The sequence below is a fragment of the Aulonocara sp. 'chitande type north' Nkhata Bay genome, linkage group LG14 (assembly GCF_057382095.1).
Source record: "Aulonocara sp. 'chitande type north' Nkhata Bay isolate Kocher_YH1m ecotype deep benthic linkage group LG14, A_spYH_male_GT1.1, whole genome shotgun sequence".
NCBI classification, from domain to species: domain Eukaryota; kingdom Metazoa; phylum Chordata; class Actinopteri; order Cichliformes; family Cichlidae; genus Aulonocara; species Aulonocara sp. 'chitande type north' Nkhata Bay.
The window spans coordinates 38,469,798-38,492,932 of record NC_141357.1 but is presented as its reverse complement, the minus strand read 5'-3'; the positions used below and the strand labels follow the sequence as shown (position 1 = coordinate 38,492,932).

The 23,135-nt window shown below is 43.3% G+C and overlaps 1 protein-coding gene across 2 annotated transcripts; it reads left to right on the top strand.

Annotated features, from left to right (window-relative positions):
• Positions 1 to 24: 24 nt before the first annotated feature.
• LOC147315223 (uncharacterized) lies at positions 25 to 19,355 on the top strand. Of its 2 annotated transcripts, XR_015124770.1 has the most exons (8): positions 25 to 236; positions 3,884 to 4,153; positions 4,775 to 4,869; positions 5,322 to 5,478; positions 6,372 to 6,551; positions 6,812 to 6,859; positions 7,342 to 8,286; positions 18,886 to 19,355. XR_015124770.1 is itself a non-coding variant. In XM_086262479.1 (7 exons), exons 2-7 carry the CDS (start codon positions 4,012 to 4,014, stop codon positions 8,217 to 8,219), a joined length of 1,500 nt encoding a protein of 499 aa, XP_086118605.1. In that variant the 5' UTR covers positions 26 to 236; positions 3,884 to 4,011; the 3' UTR covers positions 8,220 to 18,877. The 2 variants fall into 2 exon arrangements, 1 of the variants encoding a protein (XP_086118605.1); XM_086262479.1 differs by lacking the exon at positions 18,886 to 19,355 and having other exon boundaries at positions 26 to 236; positions 7,342 to 18,877.
• Positions 19,356 to 23,135: the final 3,780 nt, after the last annotated feature.

Sequence of the window (23,135 nt, the reverse complement as noted above, 5' to 3'; positions counted from 1 at the left end):
GTGGAGACTTCGTGAGTTTGGTGACTGGTGTGTTGGGAATGGGAGTGACTGGTGCATACGCTTCTGCGGCACATGGGGGCGCGCAGCGGCCTGAAAATGTTGCGCGTTCGAGGAAGAAGAAGGAAAAAAACCACACGCGCTGCGTGAATAGAGTCTGCGCAATTCGCTTGTTCGCGTCACTCCGAACTTTCGGGAGAACCACGAAGGAAGGAGGGGAGAACAGCGCCATTTGCCTGGTAATTATTTACAACATATGCGGCCTTTTAAAAAACACTGCACGTCACGCGGAATCCGCAATAGCAGCCCGCACGGGCGGCGTTTTCGCGCAAAGCGTACGAACGTGCTACAGTGCGAAATAAAAGCGTATCGCCGAGCTAGCAGGCGTCTCCTCCAGCTCTGACACCGACAGTTGGAGCGCAAAGACACTGCACAGCTCCGCTTGTAATGTTCGCGATAATCCGGCTCGTGGTTACGGAAATTCGCAGGATTCGCACGTTTCGTCGTTTTCACGCAGCACCGGTTCAGCCCCGCGTAGCTAACAGACGCGGAGGAGTCTGGTGGGCAGCTCCCCGTGTGAACCATCAGGCACGAGCTCAACAAAGACATAGCACGGTCGCAGCTGATTGGTTCGCGTGGGTCACGTGGCCTGGTAGAACGCAATGTTTATCAGGTATTTAATGAGATCTGGAACATTAGTACGCTCTCGTGGATGTTTACAGCCAGCCAATCAGCGCCGGTCCGAACTCCGTGACGTAAACAGAATTCAACAGATTAACTAAAAGAAACAAAGTAACTAATAAAAGCTGCACTGACATGGTTACTTACTTTGTAACTGCTTGATATATGGATACACACATACATGTGTATGTAGAGGAATTTCCTACACACACGTGTGGGTGTCTTTAGGTTTCCTCAGAAAGTAGAAAAAGAATAATTTCTGAAAGACAGGAAAACAGTCATCTATCAGTGTTCGTGTATGTTAAAGTCCAGCCAGGAGGGGGCAGTATGGGGACACGAGCTGAAGGAAAAACGAGATGTTCTCGTCCACAGCCATGAAAGCGGCCCCTGTCCAACACTGCAGGTGGTTTTCCTGAAATCTGCACTGGCTGTTTATGGTTCAGTCACCCTGAAAACAGTCCACAGTCTGCTACGCATGCAGCACTTTTTGTCTGTGTTGCTAATTAAAATTAAGTTTTCACAACATAAAATCCATTTCTCAGAAGTCTTGTGTGTCAAAGGAGGAGACGTAGGTTCGGTTCAGCTGCACAGCTGTGGCTCAGGTGATAACATCTGTGAAGTTCAGTTTTATATGAATTCGTCGCAGTCGCTAAATTTGTATTTTTTTTTTTGAAAGTATGTAGAAGGATTTTTGAGAACATAATTTTGTAACCTTTAAATTGTGAGCTGCGGGTACATTTAAAAGTGCCAGTGGATGACTGGACTACCTGCTTCTGCAGTCATTTTTAAAATTGGGAACATACTTGAAACATGCATGAAATATTTATGAAACTGTATGAAGAAAGTTTTGTCTCACAACTTGTAAAAAGAAAATGCCAAATTCTATATTCATCACTTCAAATATATTTGTTTCAGTGGATCAGTTAGTGCTGCTGGGACCAGAAAATTGGTCCAGTGAATAAAAATGTTTTGATTTTTTTCTTTTGTCTGAAGAAATTTAATGGCTTCACAGACTTAGAAGAAACAACAGCTCACAATAGGGGAAAAAAACAATATTGCTCAGATTCCTACAGAAACTACTCACTCCACAGCTTGGTAGCTTGTAATATGAACGTATTAGGTGTACCAGTGCTCTAAATGCTCACTAGAGTGAGCCGATGGCGCGATATGGCAGCCTCGCTTCTGTCAGTCTGCCCCAGGGCAGCTGTGGCTACAACTGTAGCTGCCTCCACCAGTGTATGAATGTGAGAGTGAATGAATAGTGGTATTGTAAAGCGCTTTGGGTGCCTTGAAAAGCGCTATATAAATCCACTCCATTATTATTATTATTATAAACTTGAGTGGGCAGATATACTTGGCTGGCCATTAACATACAAAGCTTGGAGGAATGGGACTGCTATCACTTCCCGTGATCCAAGACAGTAGTTACGCCTCTTTTCCGCTGGTATCTACTCGTCTTAACTCTGTTGTTAGGTTTTTCCATTAGGTAGTAGTACCTGGTACTGGTTACTTTTTTAGTACCTGTTCAGTGGGGGTTGCAAGTAGGGTTGGGTTTAAAAAATAGATTTTCCGATTCAAATCGATTTCAGTTTGAATAATGCGATATGGATTCATTAAATCCTGAGTCGACTTAAATATAAATGTATTTTTCCAGAAATGCCAGAATCTCAGGTTAAAGCTAACGAAACTATTTCAACAACCACCAACAGCTAAAACCGCAAACGATTAAAAAGCAGGTAATCAAAACCGCTTCACGTTTAGAAACATCGTCATGGATACACTCTTGTTTTGGCAGTTTTGCTTCCACCACGATAAAATTACACTTCCTGCACAGCTCTCTCTCTCTCTCTCTCTCTCTCTCTCTGTACTCAGAGACCAGTTTAGCATCAAAAATCTGTTTTCTGGATTATTCGCTAGCTTACTACACACCAGTCTACCGTTGTGTACAGCGCTGTCTGCCACACGTGACCTCCGACAAGAAGCCTCGTTTGTGTTCGATCCTAAAGAAATGTAAACTTTTACAAATGATGTCAAATTGCAAAACCCTCAGTTGTGTCTCTCATCAAACCTCTGTAACTTTGCTCTGCTTCACTTCAGCAGCATCAGGTCATGTTCAGATGTTGATTCATGGTTTTCTTCAGTTTTTTTTTCTACTGCAGAATATTTTAAGGTTTTCTGCTATAAAAAGCCAGGACAGGAAAATCTGCTTCATGTTTTTGTGTTTTATCCTCAGTTACTTTGACACAAAGGCATCTGCTCACACCTCTGATGAAGTCTCACAGTGTCAGCCTTGTTTTTATACATAGATATAAAATATGGATGTACGGATAAATGATCAGAATTATAATATTTCTGACTGTCTGAGTCAAAATCAAATTGAATCATATCGGCACCTTGTGAATCAGAATTGAATCGGTCATGGAAATCCTTGACGATAACCAGCCCTAGTTGCAAAAATGTGACGTCGACAGACTGCATGCTGGTGACTGGCCAGGCTGTGGCGTTGCTCGCTGAGTCATGAGATTGTCTCCTTCAAAGAAATCAAAACTGCTATTTTTGAATCTCGGCCACAAATAGCCACACAACATCCAACACTCTGGTCCCCGAGTCTGACAGAAAGCCAGAGACTGAGCAGCAGGTGTAGCATCACCTCGAAATCCTCTTTTTGTGTTTGTGTTATATAAACATGACATCACAAGACTTTCAGCCACGTTACTTTGATGACCACATGCACATTTAGGTGGTGCTCGTTTGCAGTGTAAATCTGATCAGTCAAATCGAGTCATGGAGTCCATCCGACCCAGGCCTGCATCACAGCATGGGAAAATATGAGACAGGAAGCAGCACAACTAGCTGATTAGCAATGACTGAATTTTCAGAATAAGAGCGAGGGTTAGGAGACTGTTGAGTGTAACTCAATGATGTTATTATCTTACATGGATTAAATCTCACATTAGTCAAAATGTACTCATCTGTTTATGCTGAAATTTAAAGGTATTTTGTATAAAATGAAAAGATAAACTTTGATCTGCACAAAAGCTTATTAAGGAGCTTATTTAGAGCAATAATAAGGAATAGTTTTTAAACGGAGGGAAATATTTTGTATGCTTATGAAGCAGAGATGCTATTTCTGCCTGCTTATAATTCATTTTATCCTCCATATTTCTTTTCTTTCATCGTTTTTTCCTTTGTGTTTTTTCTGCAGGTCCTGTGCAGTCAGCCAGGCGTGTCTAGTCCCGACTGGCAGCTGGATTAGGATCAGCTAGTCGTGGAGGGCGGTGAATTTGGACTCGGTCTCTGTTTTAGTGGGCCGTCCGAGGCAGCGGTGGAGCCATGTCAGCCACGTGGCGTGAGGACGATGAGGAACTGAGGGTGGGAGGAGTAAAAGGAGCATTGAAAGCCAAAACGAGGTTCTCCTTCACTGAGGTCAAGCTGCTGCTGGAGGCGGTGAAGAGGAACAGATACATCATCCTCAGTGAGTAGGAATAAAAAAGTAGATTAGTTCTTTTCTATTTAGGAGGAAAGTCTTTGAGGAGCTGTTCGTAATAAAACGTGTGCCGTTGAGGCCATTCTGGTACGACCTACTGACCGTCCTGTTGGTCGTGTTTATCATGCGAGTGTTGAGCTCCTCAAATCTCTCATCACATAGGCTGATGGATGCCAGCTTCGCCACCTTGAGCTGCATTTGGTGACAGTGATCTGTATTCTGCTGCAAAATGCACTCCAGCCGACTGGCAGCAGGTGGAGAGCTGCTTCTGATGCTGCTCTGTCGTCCTGCTCAGAGAGGCTGCAGTCAGAATCCCTCCATCCTTTTGTTTTTGTCATCACGGCGTTTGGGCAGTTAAAACACAGAGGGACATTTTTTAATATTGTTTAGTTCAGGAACCCCTGACACCACTGATACAATCAGTCAGATGTCAAACATAACATTTGATTTTATTGTGAAGTTACAGGATGTTTTACTGGTCAGTCTGCCCTCTCTCTGTTTTTAGTGCACTGTGCTTTTAAAGATCCTTACCAGCAGAGGGAGCACGTGGGTCACCTTTTACAGCACTGCTGTGCTTTAATACTTGAGACTGATTCGTTCTCTCTGTAGGGAAGTTTAACCAAGGTGTGTCGGCTGAAACGAAGAAACAGACGTGGGTCGAGATCACCAATCAGATCAACGGTCTGGGAGAGAATCACAGAGAGGTTTGTTTTACATCATTCTCAGCTCCAGAAAGTCCTTCGAAAGATGATTTGTGAAGTTGGCACAGTTCAGAGAAGCCCTGATCTGTCCTTCAACGTTTTGTTTTTCTGCATTACGTTATTAATTTATTCAAAGTCATGTAAAAAGAATCAGTTCTCCCAGATGAGCGAATTAATAGATAAGGCCATTCAGTCCTGCCACACCATGCTGCCCTCTGCTGTTTGAACACAAAGGCTGTATAAAACCTTTGCAGTTATACTCATACCAAACTTAACAATCACATAAGCTGAAAGTCTTCACTTCAGGATGCGATAGATTTATTTTTTTTATCGTTTGTGCTTCATAAACGACCGGCGGATTGTCGACAGTAGTTTAAGAACTTGCAGCAGTTGCAGGCAGTGTGATGGATGCGATATGTCACTCAGCACTCCTCAAAGGTTTTGTTTCCACTCAGGTGCGTCAGATCATGAAGAAATGGGCAGACCTCAAATGTGATGGGAAGCGACGCATTGCAGCGCTGCGGGGTCCCAACGGCACAACCCTGAGGAAGAAGAAACTGGGCCCCGTGGAGAGGATGGTCCATAAGATACTGATGATGAGTCCTAGAGGAGGTGAGGCGAGGCATAGAGCAACACAGGGTTTTTTCAGATTGTCCATTTTCTTTCTTGGGAAGGTTTCTAAGTGAGTGAAGTGACCCAGAAGTATCAGAGTTTCAGCCACAATTACAGCTGTTCAACTCTCCAAATCCGAAGGAAAGGCGCTTCACTGCTGCCTCCTTTCGCAAAGGATGCACTAAAATCCATCCTTTAGGAAAGGAAACAAGATGATGCCATCCAGCCCGTGATGAAAACACGTGTTAGTTTAGTTTCACTTCACTGCTTTATAAATTCTTTAATGTAATAGTCCTTTTTACCTCATAAAAGGCTGATGTTCTTCAGAGATTAGTCTCACCCCAAGCTGCCGTCATGTCACTGCACGCGTTGGCGTTTCAACCAGACCTCATTTTTGTTTGTTTTTCAGAAGTTTGTCTCGACTTCACAGGTTTCTCCTGGTTTTTCTCACTGTGCCACTCAGCTGTCAGTGACCCAGCACCTGCTAGTGAGGTGATCTGTTGTGTTTTTATCAGCCTGCCGGGGGCTGTGTACTTCCTGGGTCAAGTGCTGAAAGTCTAGAGAAGCGTTGTACTCAGCACTGCCCCTAGAGGCTAAGGAAAACACTGCATGCACAAACTGACTTCCTGAACTAAGTAATCTGTCTGATGTATTCTTTGCTGCTGCAGCTGGAAGCTGATCACATTACTGGCAGCCAATCAGCAGATGCGCTCTGTCCGCTGCCTCTCAAAGGCATTTCACTTTGCAGGATGGTGCTGCATTGTTAGCGTGGTCAGTGTAAAACTGAGAGAGGAGGTTACAGTGATATTTAAAAAAAGGCATCAGATATATCTATGAGGATCCGTCCAGTCAGAGTATCAGAATTTACTCAGATTTCATGTGTTGGTTTTCAGACGGCGACAGCGACCTGGACCTGGGAGAAGACGACGACTTCTCAAAGATGTGCAGTAAAGGGCTACCCTCCAGCAGTTCCCCCTACTCCTACCTCAGTCTGACAGACGGCACTCACACTTTATCAGGAGGACCCTCTTTTGAAATTTCACCTCTCTCCTCACCTGAAAAAGAACTTGGTGGTGAGTAAAGAAAAAGCTCTGGCAGCTCGATCGAGGGTTATTTGGACCAGACTCTGAAGTGTAAACCATGGAGCTTCAGGGTCCTGTTTTACATTTAATATAAATATGAAACGGTTGGTTGTGAGACTGATCTCCCATCGTCACCGACGTACAAATCGATTGTTTAAGAAGAGAAAAAAAAGTTCTTATATCCAGTTCAGATGTCAAAGCCTTCTTGAGGCCTTCTTGGACATTTTCATGACGTTCTCATGTTTTTGCAGGAGATCCTTTCCACTCCTCGTCTGACTTTGACCTGGGTGACGATGGAGGTAAGGACACTGTTGATACTTATTTTTTAAACCATGCAGTCCAACGTTTGGCTGCAAGTGTTAAAAATCATACATAATGTGCATTAAATGAATATGAATCAGGCATGACGTGGGTGTTTGAAAATGTTGTGAGGTCCTGTAAACTTCCTGCTTTCATTTGGCACAAGCATGAATGTCATACCTGAGCCTCGGCCATAATCTGATGGAGGCAGTGAAGTGAGGAATAAGAAATGAAAACCCTGAACATTCATCTTCTAGATTTGTGCGTTTCTTAGAAATTCCTGTAAAATGTGGAGAAACAAAGATGGTTTACTGCGTGTAGAAACACGATGTAAACATCTCAACGGTGCGGTTTCTTCTGTCCTCGTTTTAATCTGGTGACAGCATCAATGACAGTAATGAGAGTTTGCATCACCCTGCATGTTTCAGTGCTGCTCCTTTAAAGAATAAACTGATCCTCCTGTGGCGTTTGTCCTTCACAGAACAAATGATGGATTTTGATGAAAACGACGACTCCATGTTCTCCTACCCTTCCTCCGTCCGGCCACCCCCCACCTCCCTCGATCCTCTGCCCGATAACGCCCTGATGAGGGTGAAGCCCGTCTACACGTACTCCCGAAGCAGCAACGGCCAGAGCCAAACCATCCAGAACTCCTCCTCCTCCAGCAGACCTCCACCCGGACCTTCCTCCTCCTCAGTGGCTTCCACGTCCTCTGGCTTTCCTTTGGCTTCTGATTCAGAAGCTGCTTCATCCTCTGCTGTCCCCCCACCATCACGGTCCCCCAGCACCTCCAACAGACCTGGCTCCGCCCTCCCTGCTCCCTCTTCATTCCCTCCTCCATCATCTTCCTCTGCACCTGCTGCAGCCAATGGTGCTTCCTCTCACCCTCGACCTTCTACCTCAATTCCACCACCTGAAGCTTCCTCCGCGTTCTCAACAGTCACCTCTGCCACTATTTCCTCTTCTTCTCGAAGCCAGCCTCCTCCCTCCTCCTCCATCTTTCCACGCAGTGCTCCCACCTCAGGCTCAAGCCTATCGGACCCTCTCCCAGCTGGAGCGTCCTCACGCAGGGCACACGAGCAGGTCGCCCAGGTGGCGTCTCAAAGCCTGCAGCAGCAGCGGGCCAGCAGGATGCTCCTGACCTCGGTGTCTCAGTCTCTGGAGACGTTGGCTCAATCGGTCCAGCTGCTCGTGGAGAGCCAGCATGAGTTCGTGCAGGAGTCCCTGCAGCTCCAGCGGGAGACCGTGGACATCCTGAGGGATTTCTCCAACACTGCACTAACCATGCTGAGAGACAAGGCCAGCAGCGGGCAGCTGGCCCACCATCACCACCGACATCATCCCGCCTCGCACTTCTGAAACCCAGAGGGAGAAAGGACAGGTTTGAGCAGTGCGAGGAGCTTCTCATCAGTCGGGAGTCTTTCTGGTGGGTGTTCCTGTTTGCTGCACACAAAAGCTGCTTTCCACTGGTGACTCGAGCACACGCAGATTTAGGCCCAGAGCTCAATTTTATTTATGTGCCTAAATCCTGTTTTGTTGTTTTCCCTTTTTCTAGTTTTATTTGTGTCAAATTCTAAAAGTTTTCCACACTGTAATAATCAGCATTTCTAAAGGTGCTGAGCTGCTGTAGTCTCACAACCGCCGCGAACATTTCCACACAAACCCAGAGTGACCGAGCGCATTTACAGGAGATGATACACTACGTGGTGCAAGGACACGATCTGCAGTTTGATAATTCTGCTTCCTGTGTGGACATGAGAGGAGAACACTAACCCTGCATCTGATCTCCAGAGCCAGGCTCAAGAGTCACGGCGCTCTTAAACTCAGACTGGCTCCATTTCAGTTTCCTGAAACACCAGAGGAGCAACACCTGGGGACAGGTGGGACAGGTGCTTCATGTCTGTAGTAAATTAGGATAAATTGTTGAGCAGAAGGAACCTTTTTTTGGGGGTTACTGCTGAATTTCGCTGCTGCTGATGAAACTTTAGCTGTAATTGACCAATAGATGAACTGAATCTCTTTCCCTCATTAAAAACAAACAGTTCTCTTTTGGTAATCTGTGTAATCTGCTTACAGAATGCATTCATGCACAAAATCAGATAAACTTCACTGTAGACACAAACAACACACCCAGAGCGTGCAGCATAATAAAGTACCTAAAACAGGAGGCAGCAGATATTAACGACTGATTCACAAACTGGTTCCCTTTAACCCAGTCAGGGTCTAAGCAGCCGTGCAGTTTTCAATAGAAGCTCCGCCTTTTATTGAACAAAGCTATAAAATTGCAAATGTGCAACCCAACAGTATCCAAAGTTTCCTGACTGTAAACCATTACAGGAGGATTAACTGCTGCAGGTGACCGTGACACCGCATCATAATGTAAATGGGAAAAACAAATGTGAGCTGACAGAGTCTCTTATATCTTTATAAATGTACTTTTGCAGCCTGGGCACCTTCTTTGTGTGCTTCCTGAAACTAACATAAATCAGATATTGTAGCTCTGTAACTTGTGCTGTGGCTCACACGTGAATCTTTAACTTATTTGCCTGTTTTAAGGACGGAGAAAAGCAAAGTTTCACAAAACGTTAAGAAGTCCAGTCGCTTTTCTTTCGAGGCTCTTTAGAGTACCGTGCCTTGCACTTAGGGAGGAACACCCTTCGACTGGAGTATGAAAATCAAGAATCAAGGAAACTAGCAGATTATAGAAACCATCTCCGTTTCCACCTAAGATGCACACAAAGCAGACTTATTTCCAAGAGTTTGCACCTTGGATCCACGGTGAGGCGACACAGAATGGCGTTGTTTCTGTGGAGAGCACAAAACCAACTTCTAGGTGAAAGGATGGGACGGGTCACTATAGATGCACTCCACAACAAGATCAGATTCTGCAGGAACTCAAACCCATACTCTCTCCTATGTTAGAAGACATTTTTGGGTTTGTGGACAAGGCTAAGCTCACATTTAAGGAAAAGTAAGACAACTCCAAAAATTCCATACTTCCCTAACACAAACTTATATTTCCCAGTCTAGACAATACAAACAAGAACAGGAAGACGTCACAGCCGAGGACAGTCAGGAAAAATGGGTGACGAACTTTTCAGGCAGGACTCTCACTGAAGCTGAACAGGAGATGCCAGCCAAACGACTCAGTTTTTGCCATTTCTCCACAACAGCTGCCCGTAGTGGATGACATCACAGCCACGGAAACCGCCATAAGGATTAATAAAGTAACAACCCGAAGCAGCGAATCAGGGTGAAGGTTTCACCCACCCTCTCCACTACAAAAGTTCCTCCATCTAACCTCACGATACAAGAAAAGAAGGCCGTCGCTGAGCAAAGATCAACTTCAAGAAACTTTAAGAAATCCAGTCACTTTTCTTTCCAAGCTGCTTAAAGTCTGTTTTCTAAATGCTGGGTGTCCCCTCTGTAAACCTGCACCAGGACGTGGCTGTAGTCCATTTATATTTATAACTGCTTATAACAAGCAGAAGTGGGCTGAGGACAGAACCCTGTGGAACACCTGTCAGAGGTTACTTTTCATTATTGGAGAACAACACCACGTATCCCAATTAGATACGATTTAAACTTATTTTTTCTAATAAAATCCTGCAGTAAGCTTAGAAAGTTCATGTCATGGTTTAATGTGTCAGATGCCTTTTTAAGACGGAGAAAAACCAACACACGATTGAAGTTGTTCAATCAGAAGTGACCGTCTCTGTGGAATAATGAGCTTTCTGATTATTCCACTGATTCCCACTTTAGATGCAAAGGTTAGGAAGTTGCAAAAAGGAAGGCTTTACTTCCTGTGTCAGGGCACGTTAACGCTGTAGAGACGGTGCCCACAGTGTTTTCGCTGTGGGGTGGTTCTCACCTTTACCTGTCATTTAAAAGGTGGAACTGGGAGGCATCAGCAGCACAGCTGCAGCTTAAACAGGGGAGAACTTGAGCCTCCTCGTGCCAAAGCTCACTTCCTGTTAGACGTCTACTATCAACTATTCTTCTAGCCCAGATTTAATTTAGATAACAGCGCAGTGTCAGTCGTGCCCAGTATTTAGATGTTTCCTATGGAGTTATTGTGGATTTAAATCCCAGCTACAAAGATTTAAACATCTGAATGTCTGCATTTCCAGCCGGTTGTTGGCAGGTGCTGTAAATCTTATTTAATGTAGTTCAAAATCCTGCTTTCTTTAAACTTTGCATTCCCAGGGACTGTTGAAACCTTTACTCGATTTTCTCCTTGACATAAACCAGTGAATAGAGTTGAGTTGATAAACAATATTAATAAACTGTCTTGTAGCAGTATTATTACTCTTCCATTTTCTGGAAAATAAAGACCGAGCTTCCACCTTAACCATCACTTTAAAGGCTCAGTCACACATCAGCACTGAATCTATGCTTGATGAATGTTCCAGGCAGTCAAACATCTCTGCTAAATTTCTCGTCAGCCGTCGTGGCCTTTGCACGAAGAAGTGATTCTCTCTTCTGCAAGAGTTTATTCCACTAACACCAAACTTCTTTGCTTATACTGGTTTTCATTCTCCGTGTGATTATAGTTTATTCTGGTGTCCACTCAGTTTTTCAAACTGCTGCTGTACCAGAACAAAACACCTACTGCGGCTTTTTAAGTGGTATAGATGTAAAATAATGTCGGCCACAAGTAGAGTTGATGGACCAAAAAATCCAAAATGAATGAAAGCAAAGAACAAACAAAACAAGAAATTCAAGAAACATCCAACAGAACCAGGTCAATAAAATAAAATCTATAAATGAGTAAAAAAATTGCTCGTTAAACGTTAACATGTTAAAATATTTAACTTTACAGCAGAAATAAATATTTACAGCCAACTATAGAAAACAGCTTTTATCTTTTAAATAGGTGACGTACAGCTGGCTCTGCAGAGGAGACCGACTGAGACGTCTGCTTCAGTTTCAGTCGGTGAAATTCTTGCATTTTGTAATTCTGTTGCTCATCACTAATCAGCTGGTGTTTGTCTTTGCATTCTCCAAAACAACAAATCTTGAAAATGTGGAGATCAGAAAGCAGCGAGCGTGGATGTGACTGTCCTGAATATTCAGTCTGTAGCAGGACATCAAACTTGTTTTACACTGTGGGCCACATGAAGCCCAATTTGATCTAATCTGGCTTAATAACCTGTAAAAAAAGATTAAGGATGAAATTTGTAGAGCTACAGAAAAATCCCAGTCAGCTCGTTGCCCAAAACACAACTTCTCTCAATTTTTTTTTATAATACTGTGGACCAGCTGCAAGAAATAGAGGCTTTATTATTTAATGAAATATTGTCAATAAAAAAACAAACAAAAGAACTCTATCATATAATGACTTGTCTTTTACTTTAGTGTATGGCAGGCTATCATCTTTGTCAGTAAGACGATTTAAAACTAACCGAACTTTATCACCTTCTTTGGAATTTTAGTTTTTTGGCAGCTTCCAGGCGGGCAGATGAGGCCCTGTGCTGGTCTGGTACTGTGTGTTTGACATCCATGTCTACAGTATGCAGCACAAAGTTCAAGCAAAAAGTTTTTAAGGACGAAGTTGTTGAACTAGAGAAGATTTAACAGATGATCCGGGCAGAGGGAGTGGGAGGAAGAAGAACAGCAGAGAGTCTGAAGCAGAAATAAAAAGAAACACATGGACTCATCACTGAACTACAATAAAACTCGAGCGGTAGTCTTTTAGTTTTCAGGCTGTGTTCAGTACGATCTCACCTGGATGTCACCAGATTACAGACGGCAACAACGTCAGGTGTTTGAAATCAATTATGCTGAACCGTTTATTTTGACCTTTGTTTCTTTGCATTATAAGTGTGGACCACTGCTGTCCTTGTATTTATTCATCAGAGATCTGTCTGTTAGAGCCTGAATATTCAAATCAGTTCAGACCCTACAGTAATGCAGAGAAAACTAACCCTCCACGTGTCAACAGTGGGAAGGAAAACCTCCGTCAGAACCAGGATCGAGGCGAGGAGGCCATCTGCAAAAATCTGCCTTGATATAAGAAGGAAATAAGTTCTAACAGTGACCAGAAGAAAACCACTCCTCTCACACTGGAGTTATGCTACACAAGAATTGATCTTTTCCAGGTGGATTAGTGGGCTGGGAGTGGGAAGCCCAGGACACCACGGAGTTATCAGATCAGCTTGGTTATAGACGAGAAAAGGTGGGTCACTCAGAGGAATGACATCATCAGTCTTGCATCTTGTTAAGAAAAAGTTTTCAACCACTGTAACACTCCGCTAACACAAGGCCCAGCGTTAGCGGGGAGAGACCTTCCTCCTGGGAATGTTCCTCCTCTCCAGGTCCTCCATGCTTCCACCAGGCTGGCTGCTTCCTAATTGCACAGTGAGCTTTTCCTTCTGAGACCCACACAGAAACAGGTTCCCAGTGCACACATGACCTGATTAAAAATGGATCCTCCTTCCAATGATGAGTAGATTATTTTAAAAAAACAGAAGCAGTGAGTCTCAACACCGGTTTCCTGTTTCCCCTTTCTAGAGAAGGGCCGCAAACCCACAACATTCATCTACCCCGGTACTCGACTCCAAATAGCTAGCAGCTGGATTAGAGGAGAATTTTAACTCCCACATATCTGAAAACACGGATCCAGTGTTTTGTAGGAGATTGGGAGATGGCTTAGTGGGTCAGCATTCAGCAGTGATGGAGCACTGGTACCAGTACAGACCTTACTGCACGCATCGGTAAATGGCAGATGTGACTGCTGTAACCACAGATTCAGTTTTCAGTCAGTGAACATTCATATATTCTCAAACAGTTTTTAATTTTCAGGGAGGTCCTTACAGAGCGTGTACAGACATGCAGCACGTTAGCTTCTTTTCCCGATAATAAATCAATGTGCACAAAAGCGCAGGTGAATGATCAATCAGCTTCCTCTGAAACATTTGTAGAAGATTCTACGGAGCTCAATTGGATAATGAAAGGGTTTCTACAGAAGCCAAAAACAGTTGCTGTGAAAATAATTGTTAAAACTGCATCCACTTAAACCTACAGACCAGTCAGTGACCCTGGCAACCACTGGTTGCTGGGTATCAGTAGAGTTAAACTGGCTGTTGACAGGTTGCTGTGCTTTTATGTCTTGTCTGCAAATACTTGCAAACTACTCACCAAGTGTTAGTGAAACTGTGAAAAGTACAACTCAAACAGGAAATGGAGAGTGTGACCTTCAAAGTAAAAGCTGTGTCCTCTGGATCATGTTAGATTAGATTAGATAAAACTTTATTAATCCCTCGGGTGGGTTCCTCTGGGAAATTTGGTTTCCAATAGCACAGCACCGACAGAAGTTACAGAATGTGAGCAGAAATATACCATATATACACATATGTAACTACAGAGACATATATAAATACAGTGTACAAAAGGAAAATAGAATAAATAGGAGTAAGAATACAAGGGAATTGCACATTTCAAGTATTGTGAGTCTATTGCATCGTTAGATATTAACAAAAAGTATTCCACAGTGAAGAGGCACTACAGCTTAGTTGTTCCCCCCTCCTTTGTCCTCCTGTTTCCCCTCCCTCTCCCCTCCAGAGAGGAGTTAAACAGTCTGATGGCGTGTGGGACAAAGGAGTTTTTAAGTCTGTTGGTTCTTGTCTTTGTGAGAAGCAACCTGTCACTGAACAGACTCCTCTGGTTGTTTATGGCCGTGTGCAGAGGATGCCCAGCATTGTCCATAATGTCCATCAGTTTCTTTAATGTCCTTTTCTCTGCCACTGTCACCAGAGTGTCCAGCTTCATGCCGACCACAGAGCTAGCCTTCCTGATTAGTTTTTCCAGCCTGGATGAGTCCTTCTTTAGTTTGTTAGTTGTTAGTTTTACATTGAAGGCGAACGCTCTCCATTTCTTGTTTGAATTGTAGTTTCTTGGCGAGCAGTTGGAGAGTGTTTGTAGACAAGTCAACATCTTCCATACAAACCACAGGTGACGATGACTGTTTGCTATTGACCACACCAGTCAAAGAGGGTTTCTGTGTAGCTACCAGTTAAGGTCATTATTCCCTAGTGACCAGTGGTTACCAAGCAGCACCTAGGCTTGTGACACTGAGGCCTTAAATTAGGGGTGAGGGAACTCCAGGCCTCAAGGGCTGGTGTCCTGCAGGTTTCAGATGTGTCCTAATAGTGTGAATGCCTCACATTCTTGAGGCCTGGGGTTCTCCACCCCTGCCTTAGCTGTTGGATTTGGAAGGGAGGATGTAGTTACCATTTTATTTAGTGGATTCGCTGAAAAAATACTAATACCCCCATGGTTGTATTTTAATCTTTTGCCTTAATTACTGCTAAAAGTAGTTGAGCAGTCAAACAAGAGCACTGGGGACCCGACCCTGTAGAATCAGTACCATCAGAGTGGGGCGCCTTTGTTGACCATAATTTCAGAATTTATACAGGAGATAGTTTTAAAGGATGCATCATTGTAAGGAATCCCAAAGGGCATCAGAGAGAAATAACCTTATAAACCCGAGGCTGTACTGGATTAGAACTAGATTCTTTTCCTTTGATGCAAAAACTTGATGTATTACTGATTTGATTGGGGAAAAGTGTAGGAAAGTGGTCCAAGTACGTAGTTCTTCTCTTTAAACTTGGTGACAGATTCTGTTTCTTCTTTGCTCTTTTCTGCAAAGTTGTTCAAATGAGTTCCCTGCAGATGAGTATTTTTGGAAAATTGGGGGGAAATAGGGACCCAGAAGTCAGTACTGGGGATATGAGTGTTGAGGCAGATGAACAGAAAAGTGCTTTAGTAGCAGCTTTTTCCAGTACGAGCGGTTAGATATTACTTTTCCTTCAGGAGGCACACAGCGGTCGAGATAACAAGGCAGATTGATGCTCGTGTAGAAGGGTCAGCATATCTTTCATCATGGGTCCCATTTCAGTGCCCGAGGAAGCTGTCGAGAGCAAAGAGGCGTTAGCCGGGGCTGAGAAGGAAGATTGTTTTATTCCTGAAATGAATAACTCTAATTTGGGTGGTTGGAGCTTCAGAGGAAACCTGCAGTAGGTGTTTATTGAGAAATAAGAGCCCCGAGACACATGGATGCTCCTCCGGCTGTTCGGGAGTGTCAGAGGCAGCAGATGGGGAGTCTCTTTCTTCCAAGTACTGATCCAGTTGGAATGAGGGCTCATCTGGTGGCTCAACCACACCTGCTGAAGTGTGATAGAGCTGTACTGATTAAACATGCATCTACACACATTTCTGTCAGAAATCTGGTTTTGTGTTAACGTAAAAAAGCAAACAGGGCAGGAAACTGTGTGGCTAGGGTTGTGAGGAACATGCATGAGTTTGTGCAGCTTGCTAGCTAACACCAAACCACAGGCTGTAACTTTTAAAAGTTCTTAGCAAGACCGCCGTTATTGTTCTCACACTCGAGATAAAGAACCCAAGCAGAGAAGAAGCACTGTGTGTCCTGTATGTGAGGTCAGCCTCGCCCACCTCCCTGCCTGAACGGGGACCCAGTGTGGGCCGGGCCGTCGGTCTTTAATCCGCAGAAGATTATAAACAAGATGAATCAATGGCTCTGTCTGAAGATGCCCTCTCAGCTACTCAGTGACTGTGTTAAAGTTTTGAACCAAATCTTACATATCCTCAACCAAATCCTCCCTTTTTAAAATGATCTATCAAATATCTAAGGTTCATATTAAACATGGCCACAGTTTCAAACGATGGTGTCAGTGTATGTTCCAGTAATCCCAGTGAAACGACTGCTCAGGCTGCGGCACTTTTTTCTAGTCTTGGCTCTGTATGACGCAGCAGCCCGTCCACCATGTGCCAAACCTGCTTGTTATGGGCTGATCCAGTGAAAGCTAGCTTACAGAAGCAGCTAATGTTTATATAATAAAGATTACAGCGGGTTTTGTTGGATTTGTAGTGCACATATGTAACATTTTTGCACTCATGTTATAAGGCCCTCACTATGTGCCTGTGATTCTGTTCATGTGGACGTAGCGTTTTCAGTGGGAAAAACGTCACTGACAGAGGCCCCTCCTCCATTCAGAGATGGTCTTTCCCTTTTCACGTAAATGGCCTCCTTGACTCCGCCCTCAAACCAGCGTTCCTCCCTGTCCAGGATGTGTACATCCTCATCATTGAAAGAGTGTCCACTGGCCTGTAGGTGTGAATAGACTGCAGAGTCCTGGCCTCATGAAGTGGCTCTTCCGTGTTGTGTCATCCGCTTCGCCAGAGGTTGATTGGTTTCCCCGATGTATAAAACCTGCCTGTGACACTAACTTTAACTGTGTTATTTATTGTAGGCTGTATTCTCTCAGTGATGAACAGAATCAACGTTCTCGGACTATTTTTCTTCTGTATCCTGCAGCTCACCTGGTTGTCCATCCGCCAGCGGCTTCAAGTCAAGCTCGCTCACAGAGACTGCAGCCTTTCTTGCCATAAAACTGGATCAGAACCTAAGACTTGAGTCGAATACATCAAAAATTGTTTTGGCTAAAAAAACCAACCCAAACATTAAATTTTCATGCAAATTGGAAATGGTCCATCAGAACATTTTCTTTGATTCGCGGTGGAATGACACATCTTTGTCCTTCATGTACACAATGTGTAAAACGTATGTTGGACTAATCTACCCTCGGATCTCTCGCTCTCCCCGTCTCCTGCCTTTCAACCTTTTGTGTTCATTTTCATTTGGAAAATCCGATAAAACCAACAGTCATCGTTTCCCTTCTTCTAAAACACATAACTCAGATTTTGTGAATTTAAGGCATTGATAAACTTGCCTCATCGGACTCTGATAAACCTTTTCTTTCGACAGAAATGCTAATAATCAATCGCTCCACCACTCTCTCCCTCTCAGGGTCTCTCTGCTCCAAACAGTGATAAAGTCTCCTGCTACTTTCCTTTGAAATGTTCAGAAAACCAAATGTTCCTCTTGAATTCTTCACAGGCTCGCTGACAGACTCCATGTTTTAATAATTCACTTTGTTTCTTTATCTTCCTCCAGCCTCCATTTGTTTCTTATTGTCTTCATTTTCTGTATTTGGTGGAGACAGAAAAGACGAAATGAGATTTCTTTTCTTTAAATCTGTCATTTCCGCCTGTGACACCTCCCTCAACAAACCGCTGATAATACAAAATTAAACCAAATTATGATGCTCATTCAAAGCTGGTGAGTAACTTGTGTCCTTTGTGGGTTTTTGATAACACTACTTTACAACATATCAAATAACTATCTGGATTATTTTTCTGTTCAAAGTCAATACGCTGTATGACGTTTACAAAATTGTTCTCCAGCTGGATCTTGAACAGAAGACGCTGAATTTTACAGTCATTCCCAAAAATCTGTCGCAATAACGCACAACTCTCAATGCAGCACCCTGTGCACTAGTGTGGAATAATGAAAATAGCCCAGCATGTCTGCGGTATTATAACTGATCTAACTGACCACTCAGAGACTGAAAGCCACATTCAAGTGTTCTAACCATTCATGGCCAATAACTGGGTTTCCTGGGAGGAGCTGGCTGGAAGATTTCTGCGTCTATATTCAGACAAACATGAGGTTTTTGTACTAGAAGACCACGTTTTCCCTATAATGACTTTTCTGCATTGGCTCCCTGTTAAATCCAGATTTGGATTCATAATCCTTCTCCTCACATGCAAACGCTTTAATAATCAGGTCCGGTCATAACTTAACATCCATTACCTCGCTGTTGCACTCCCCTGGAGTATTTAAAAGTAGAATGGGAGGCAGAGCCTTCAGTTTTCAGGCCCCTCTTCTGTGGAACCAGCTTCCAGTTTGGATTCAGGAGACAGACACTATCTCTACTTTTAAGATTAGGCTTCAAACTTTCCTTTTTGCTAAAGCATATAGTTAGGGCTGGACCAGGTGACCCTGAATCCTCCCTTAGTTATGCTGCAATAGACGTAGGCTGCCGGGAGATTCCCATGATGCATTGGGTTTTTCCTTTCCAGACACCTTTCTCACTCACTATGTGTTAACAGACCTCTCTGCATTGAATCATATCTGTTATTAACCTCTGTCTCTCTTCCACAGCATGTCTTTATCCTGTCTTCCTTCTCTCACCCCAACCAATCACAGCAGATGGCCCCGCCCCTCCCTGAGCCTGGTTCTGCCGGAGGTTTCTTCCTGTCTTCCTATTTTTATTACAAATTATATCAGTAAGGAAGCTGACTAAATATTCACTGATAATTTATGGCAAAGGGGTGGGATTAAATAAGTGTGTACTTCTTCCCACTCCCTTTCAACATGTAAATTAATCAGAATGTTTTTTTGTATGTAATTTGTATAGTATTTTTTTTCTCTCTTATTTCTTTTCTAAATGTACTTGTATATTGTTCACATGTTGAAATAAATTACCAATCAATCTCAAAAGGGAGTTTTTCCTTCCCACTGTTGCCAAAGTGCTGCTCATAGGGGGTCATGTGATTGTTGGGTTTTTCTCTGTATCTATGAAGCGCCTTGAGGCGACTTGTGTTGTGATTTGGCGCTATATAAATAAAATTGAATTGAATTGTGCAGAAAAAGTGAATGTATTGTCCATATCCACACTGCAGACTGCGCCACTATTTTCCTCTTCCAGGCACACAAACTGAGGAAGGCAAAGAGAGGAGGTGAACCCAACTGGTTTTCCTGGCTCATGGAGAACAAATTACACCCAAACATTCCTGATGATCTGTCCAGGTGCATCAAGATGATGTATGTTCAAAGAAATGAGCACTGATGATGAAAGACACACGCACACAGATTGTGGATATTTATTCAATTCCCTTAGGCTGAATGTTTGCATACACAACTTGTCTCTCTCTCCCTGTGTGTGTGTGTGTGTGTGTGTGTGTGTGTGTGTGTGTGTGTGTGTGTGTGTGTGTGTGTGTGTGTGTGTTGGATTGCCACTAAACAAACAACAATCAGCTAGCAGGTTGTTGCCTGCAGGCAGCTTGTTGTAAAGTCAATACCTGTGAAATTGAGAGTCATCATTTTGCTGCAAGTATTTTATCTCCACTGACACAAAGAAACAAAATGACTTCATAATGTGTGTACAAGGCAAAACACACACACACACACACACACACACACACACACACACACACACACACACACACACACACACACACACACACGACAAAGTTTGTTGCTTAAAGCTGAATAAAATCAAAAGTATGTGCACTTGTTAAAACTACACACTGGAGTTGTTTATATTTTTTGCCAGCTTCACTGATTGTGTTTTTTTCCTTCTGCTTTACATGGATCTATTATAAGGTTCATTTAACTGAACTTAATTACTTTTGCATTGTTTTACTTGGATTGGAGGCGCGCGTTTCTCTCCTTGTGTTTGTGTTGTTTTTGTTTCAGTCTTATTTCCTAATTTTGTTATGACAGATAGAAATGTAATTATTAGCATTCCGCTTTAAGGAAACACGTGTGCTGCTCTCAAGTATTTGTTGGGAGAGCACATTATAGATGCTTTCACATAAGAAAATATGAGGAGTTAAGCTGAGCCAAATCTGTCCTTTTCCACATGGCCCACCGCAGGAGAGTGTTCGTATCAGACGAGGTCACACTAGTGGAAATAAATGAGGATGCTACGTCTGTTGAACTTGCAGAAGGAAGGAACCAGACAGAAACCCTCTGAGCTGAGAAATGAAGCCAGCAGGGAAGTGGCAAAAGCTGCAGTTCTTCTAATGTCCACTTCAACTGAATGCAAGAGTGAGTCCGTCCCTACAGACTCTCGTGCATAAACACCTATAAAAGCAGATTTGGCCTGACGGTTTGCACCTTCGTTACAGCTGAGCAAGGTCAGATGTTTTTATGACTCACCCATGTGACGCTGTAGTTTTGACTGATGGGTTTTCTGAGAAACACCTGAGAGTGTGTTTGTTCTCTTTTTTGATCATTTATTCAATTTTAGTTTCTGTTATGACCATTAGAGCCATTTAGATGTTATTAACACTTACAGTTAGGTCCATATATATCTGGACACTGACACAACTTTTATTTTTTTTGCTTGTCTACTGAAACATATTCCAGTTATAGTTATATAATGGACATGAACGTAATGTGCAGACTCTCAGCTTTTATTTGAGGGTGTCCACACTCAAATAGGATGAAGGGTTAGAAGTTTCAGCTCCTTAACATGTGCCACCATCTTTTTAAAGTGAACAAAAGTAATTAGAAAATTGACTCAAAGACTATTTCATGGGCTTTTGTTATGTTATTATAGATTAAGCAGATAAAAAGCCTCATTTCCACACTAATAAGAAACCCTTTCACAACACCAGGAGGAAGGTGTATCGATATCCAAGTCTACAGGAAATAGAAGACTGCATGAAAGTAGATGCAGAGAGTTCAGTGCAAGATGCAAACCACTCATAAGCCTCAAGAACAGAAAGGCTAGATTGGCTAATAAACACCCAAAGAAGTCGGCATAGTTCTAGTAAAACATGCTTTGGACAGGTGAAACCGAGATCAACCTCTACCAGAAGACAAAGGTATGGTGAAGGCGTGGAACAGCTCATGATCCCAAGCATACACATCATCTGTAAAGCACGGCGGAGGCAGTGTGATGGCTGCCGTGGCACCGGGACACTAGTGTTTATTGATGACACAGGACAGAAGCAGCCGAACGAAGTCAGAGGTGTTTGGAGACATCACATCCAGGTAAACGTACAGTGGTAACATAAAGAACCAAAAAAGAACCAAAATGATGACTCTGTTCCCTCTGCTCTAAATCTCATTCATGCGACCTGAATCCTTTCACATCTCCACCCAATCAAAGACCCTCATCCAAGTCTCCACCTGCTTCATCTCTACAGCCACCAGCCCGTGCTACTTCCTGTCATTGTTGGGGTCCACCTTGATACACAGCGTCGTTGGACCTATCGGGCTAATTGCTGCAGTTATCACTCAAACTGCACTTTAGAGCTCAGGTCTTGCAAATGCTCTCTCTTTAGTGGAATACAGTAGTTACAAAGCTGTGCTGACTGAAAGGAAAGCTATTCGTGCCATGTACCCATAAAAAGGAGGTTATTGATATTTTGCCATGTGAGTGAACTGGGTGCTGTAACAGGTTAGAATAAGCATGATCAAGAAATATATACTTTACATAACCATTTAATGAGTCCTTACTGCACTGCTTCACAGTGTTATACAGCTTCGTGCATGTGGTCCGATGAAGTAAGAGAGGGAAATGAAACTGAGGAAAAAGTGACTCAGATCAGAAAAAAGGGGGAGGAGAGAAAGAGAGGCGCACTCGATCTATAACCAGACACCGTACACATCACTACTGAGCTGTGACTCCACATGAACCTCTGCTTTTCTTCCACATAATTGGCTTCTAAAACAAAGCAGAGGTCTGGAGGTCATCTAAGATCATTTATTATACAAGCAGATGCAGACTCTCTGGATATTCACTTTGTGTTTTCAAACTGGTATTCAAGACATCAGAGAGCAGAGAGAATGAGTTTGCATCTCTCTGCATCTCTCTGCAGGATAGCTGTTATCTGTTTGTGTGTTGTTGTTTGGGGGGCAGAGTTCCTGCATTATGCAAGAGGTGGGTGATGAACCCTCACGAGAGGGCGGCTGAGACTCCGTGACACGTTTTAGGAGAGCATGCATTATACAGCACCGGTCCTCCGACTTCTTCTCTTGTCTAAGCTGCTGCAGTGCTGAAAACATCTTTTAAAAAAGTGTCTGTCACTGGGGAATCAGTCCAACCCTCAGCTGTTGTACTGCTGTACTCCCCCACTCATGTCCTAAAATACTCACTTCAGTCACAACAACTCATCCAGAAAGCTGTCTCGTCTGCTGCCTCCCCAACATTCTCCTGTGTCTCCCAGTTGTCCTAAACTCCCCTCTCCTGGCTCACTGTAAAACCTCGTGTCAAATCTGAAAAGCTAATGTTGGTCACGCCTCACATACGTTCTGCAGATTCAAGCTTCACCACATTTAATAAGAGTGTCTCTTTTATTCAAAAATGAGAACAGAGGCACAAAAATAAAATGGGAGAAAACCAGAAGTGTTTATATGTAAGAAATCTAGAAGCAAGCACTAACATTTAATTTTAACTTGTTATAACTTAACTTTTTTTAGCTGCTGTTGAGCTGCAGAAGTTCCTGCCCTGGCAAGGTTGGAGTTCGAATTCACTTCGTCAAATTCAAACTTCCAGACTGACAGAACTTTGCTAATGGTTGATTTGTGGAACCACATTTTTGCAGATCAGAATGTAAACTGGGAGCATGTAGCGCGGTAACTTTGAGGCTTTCACTGTGATAAAGGTTCACGTCTTA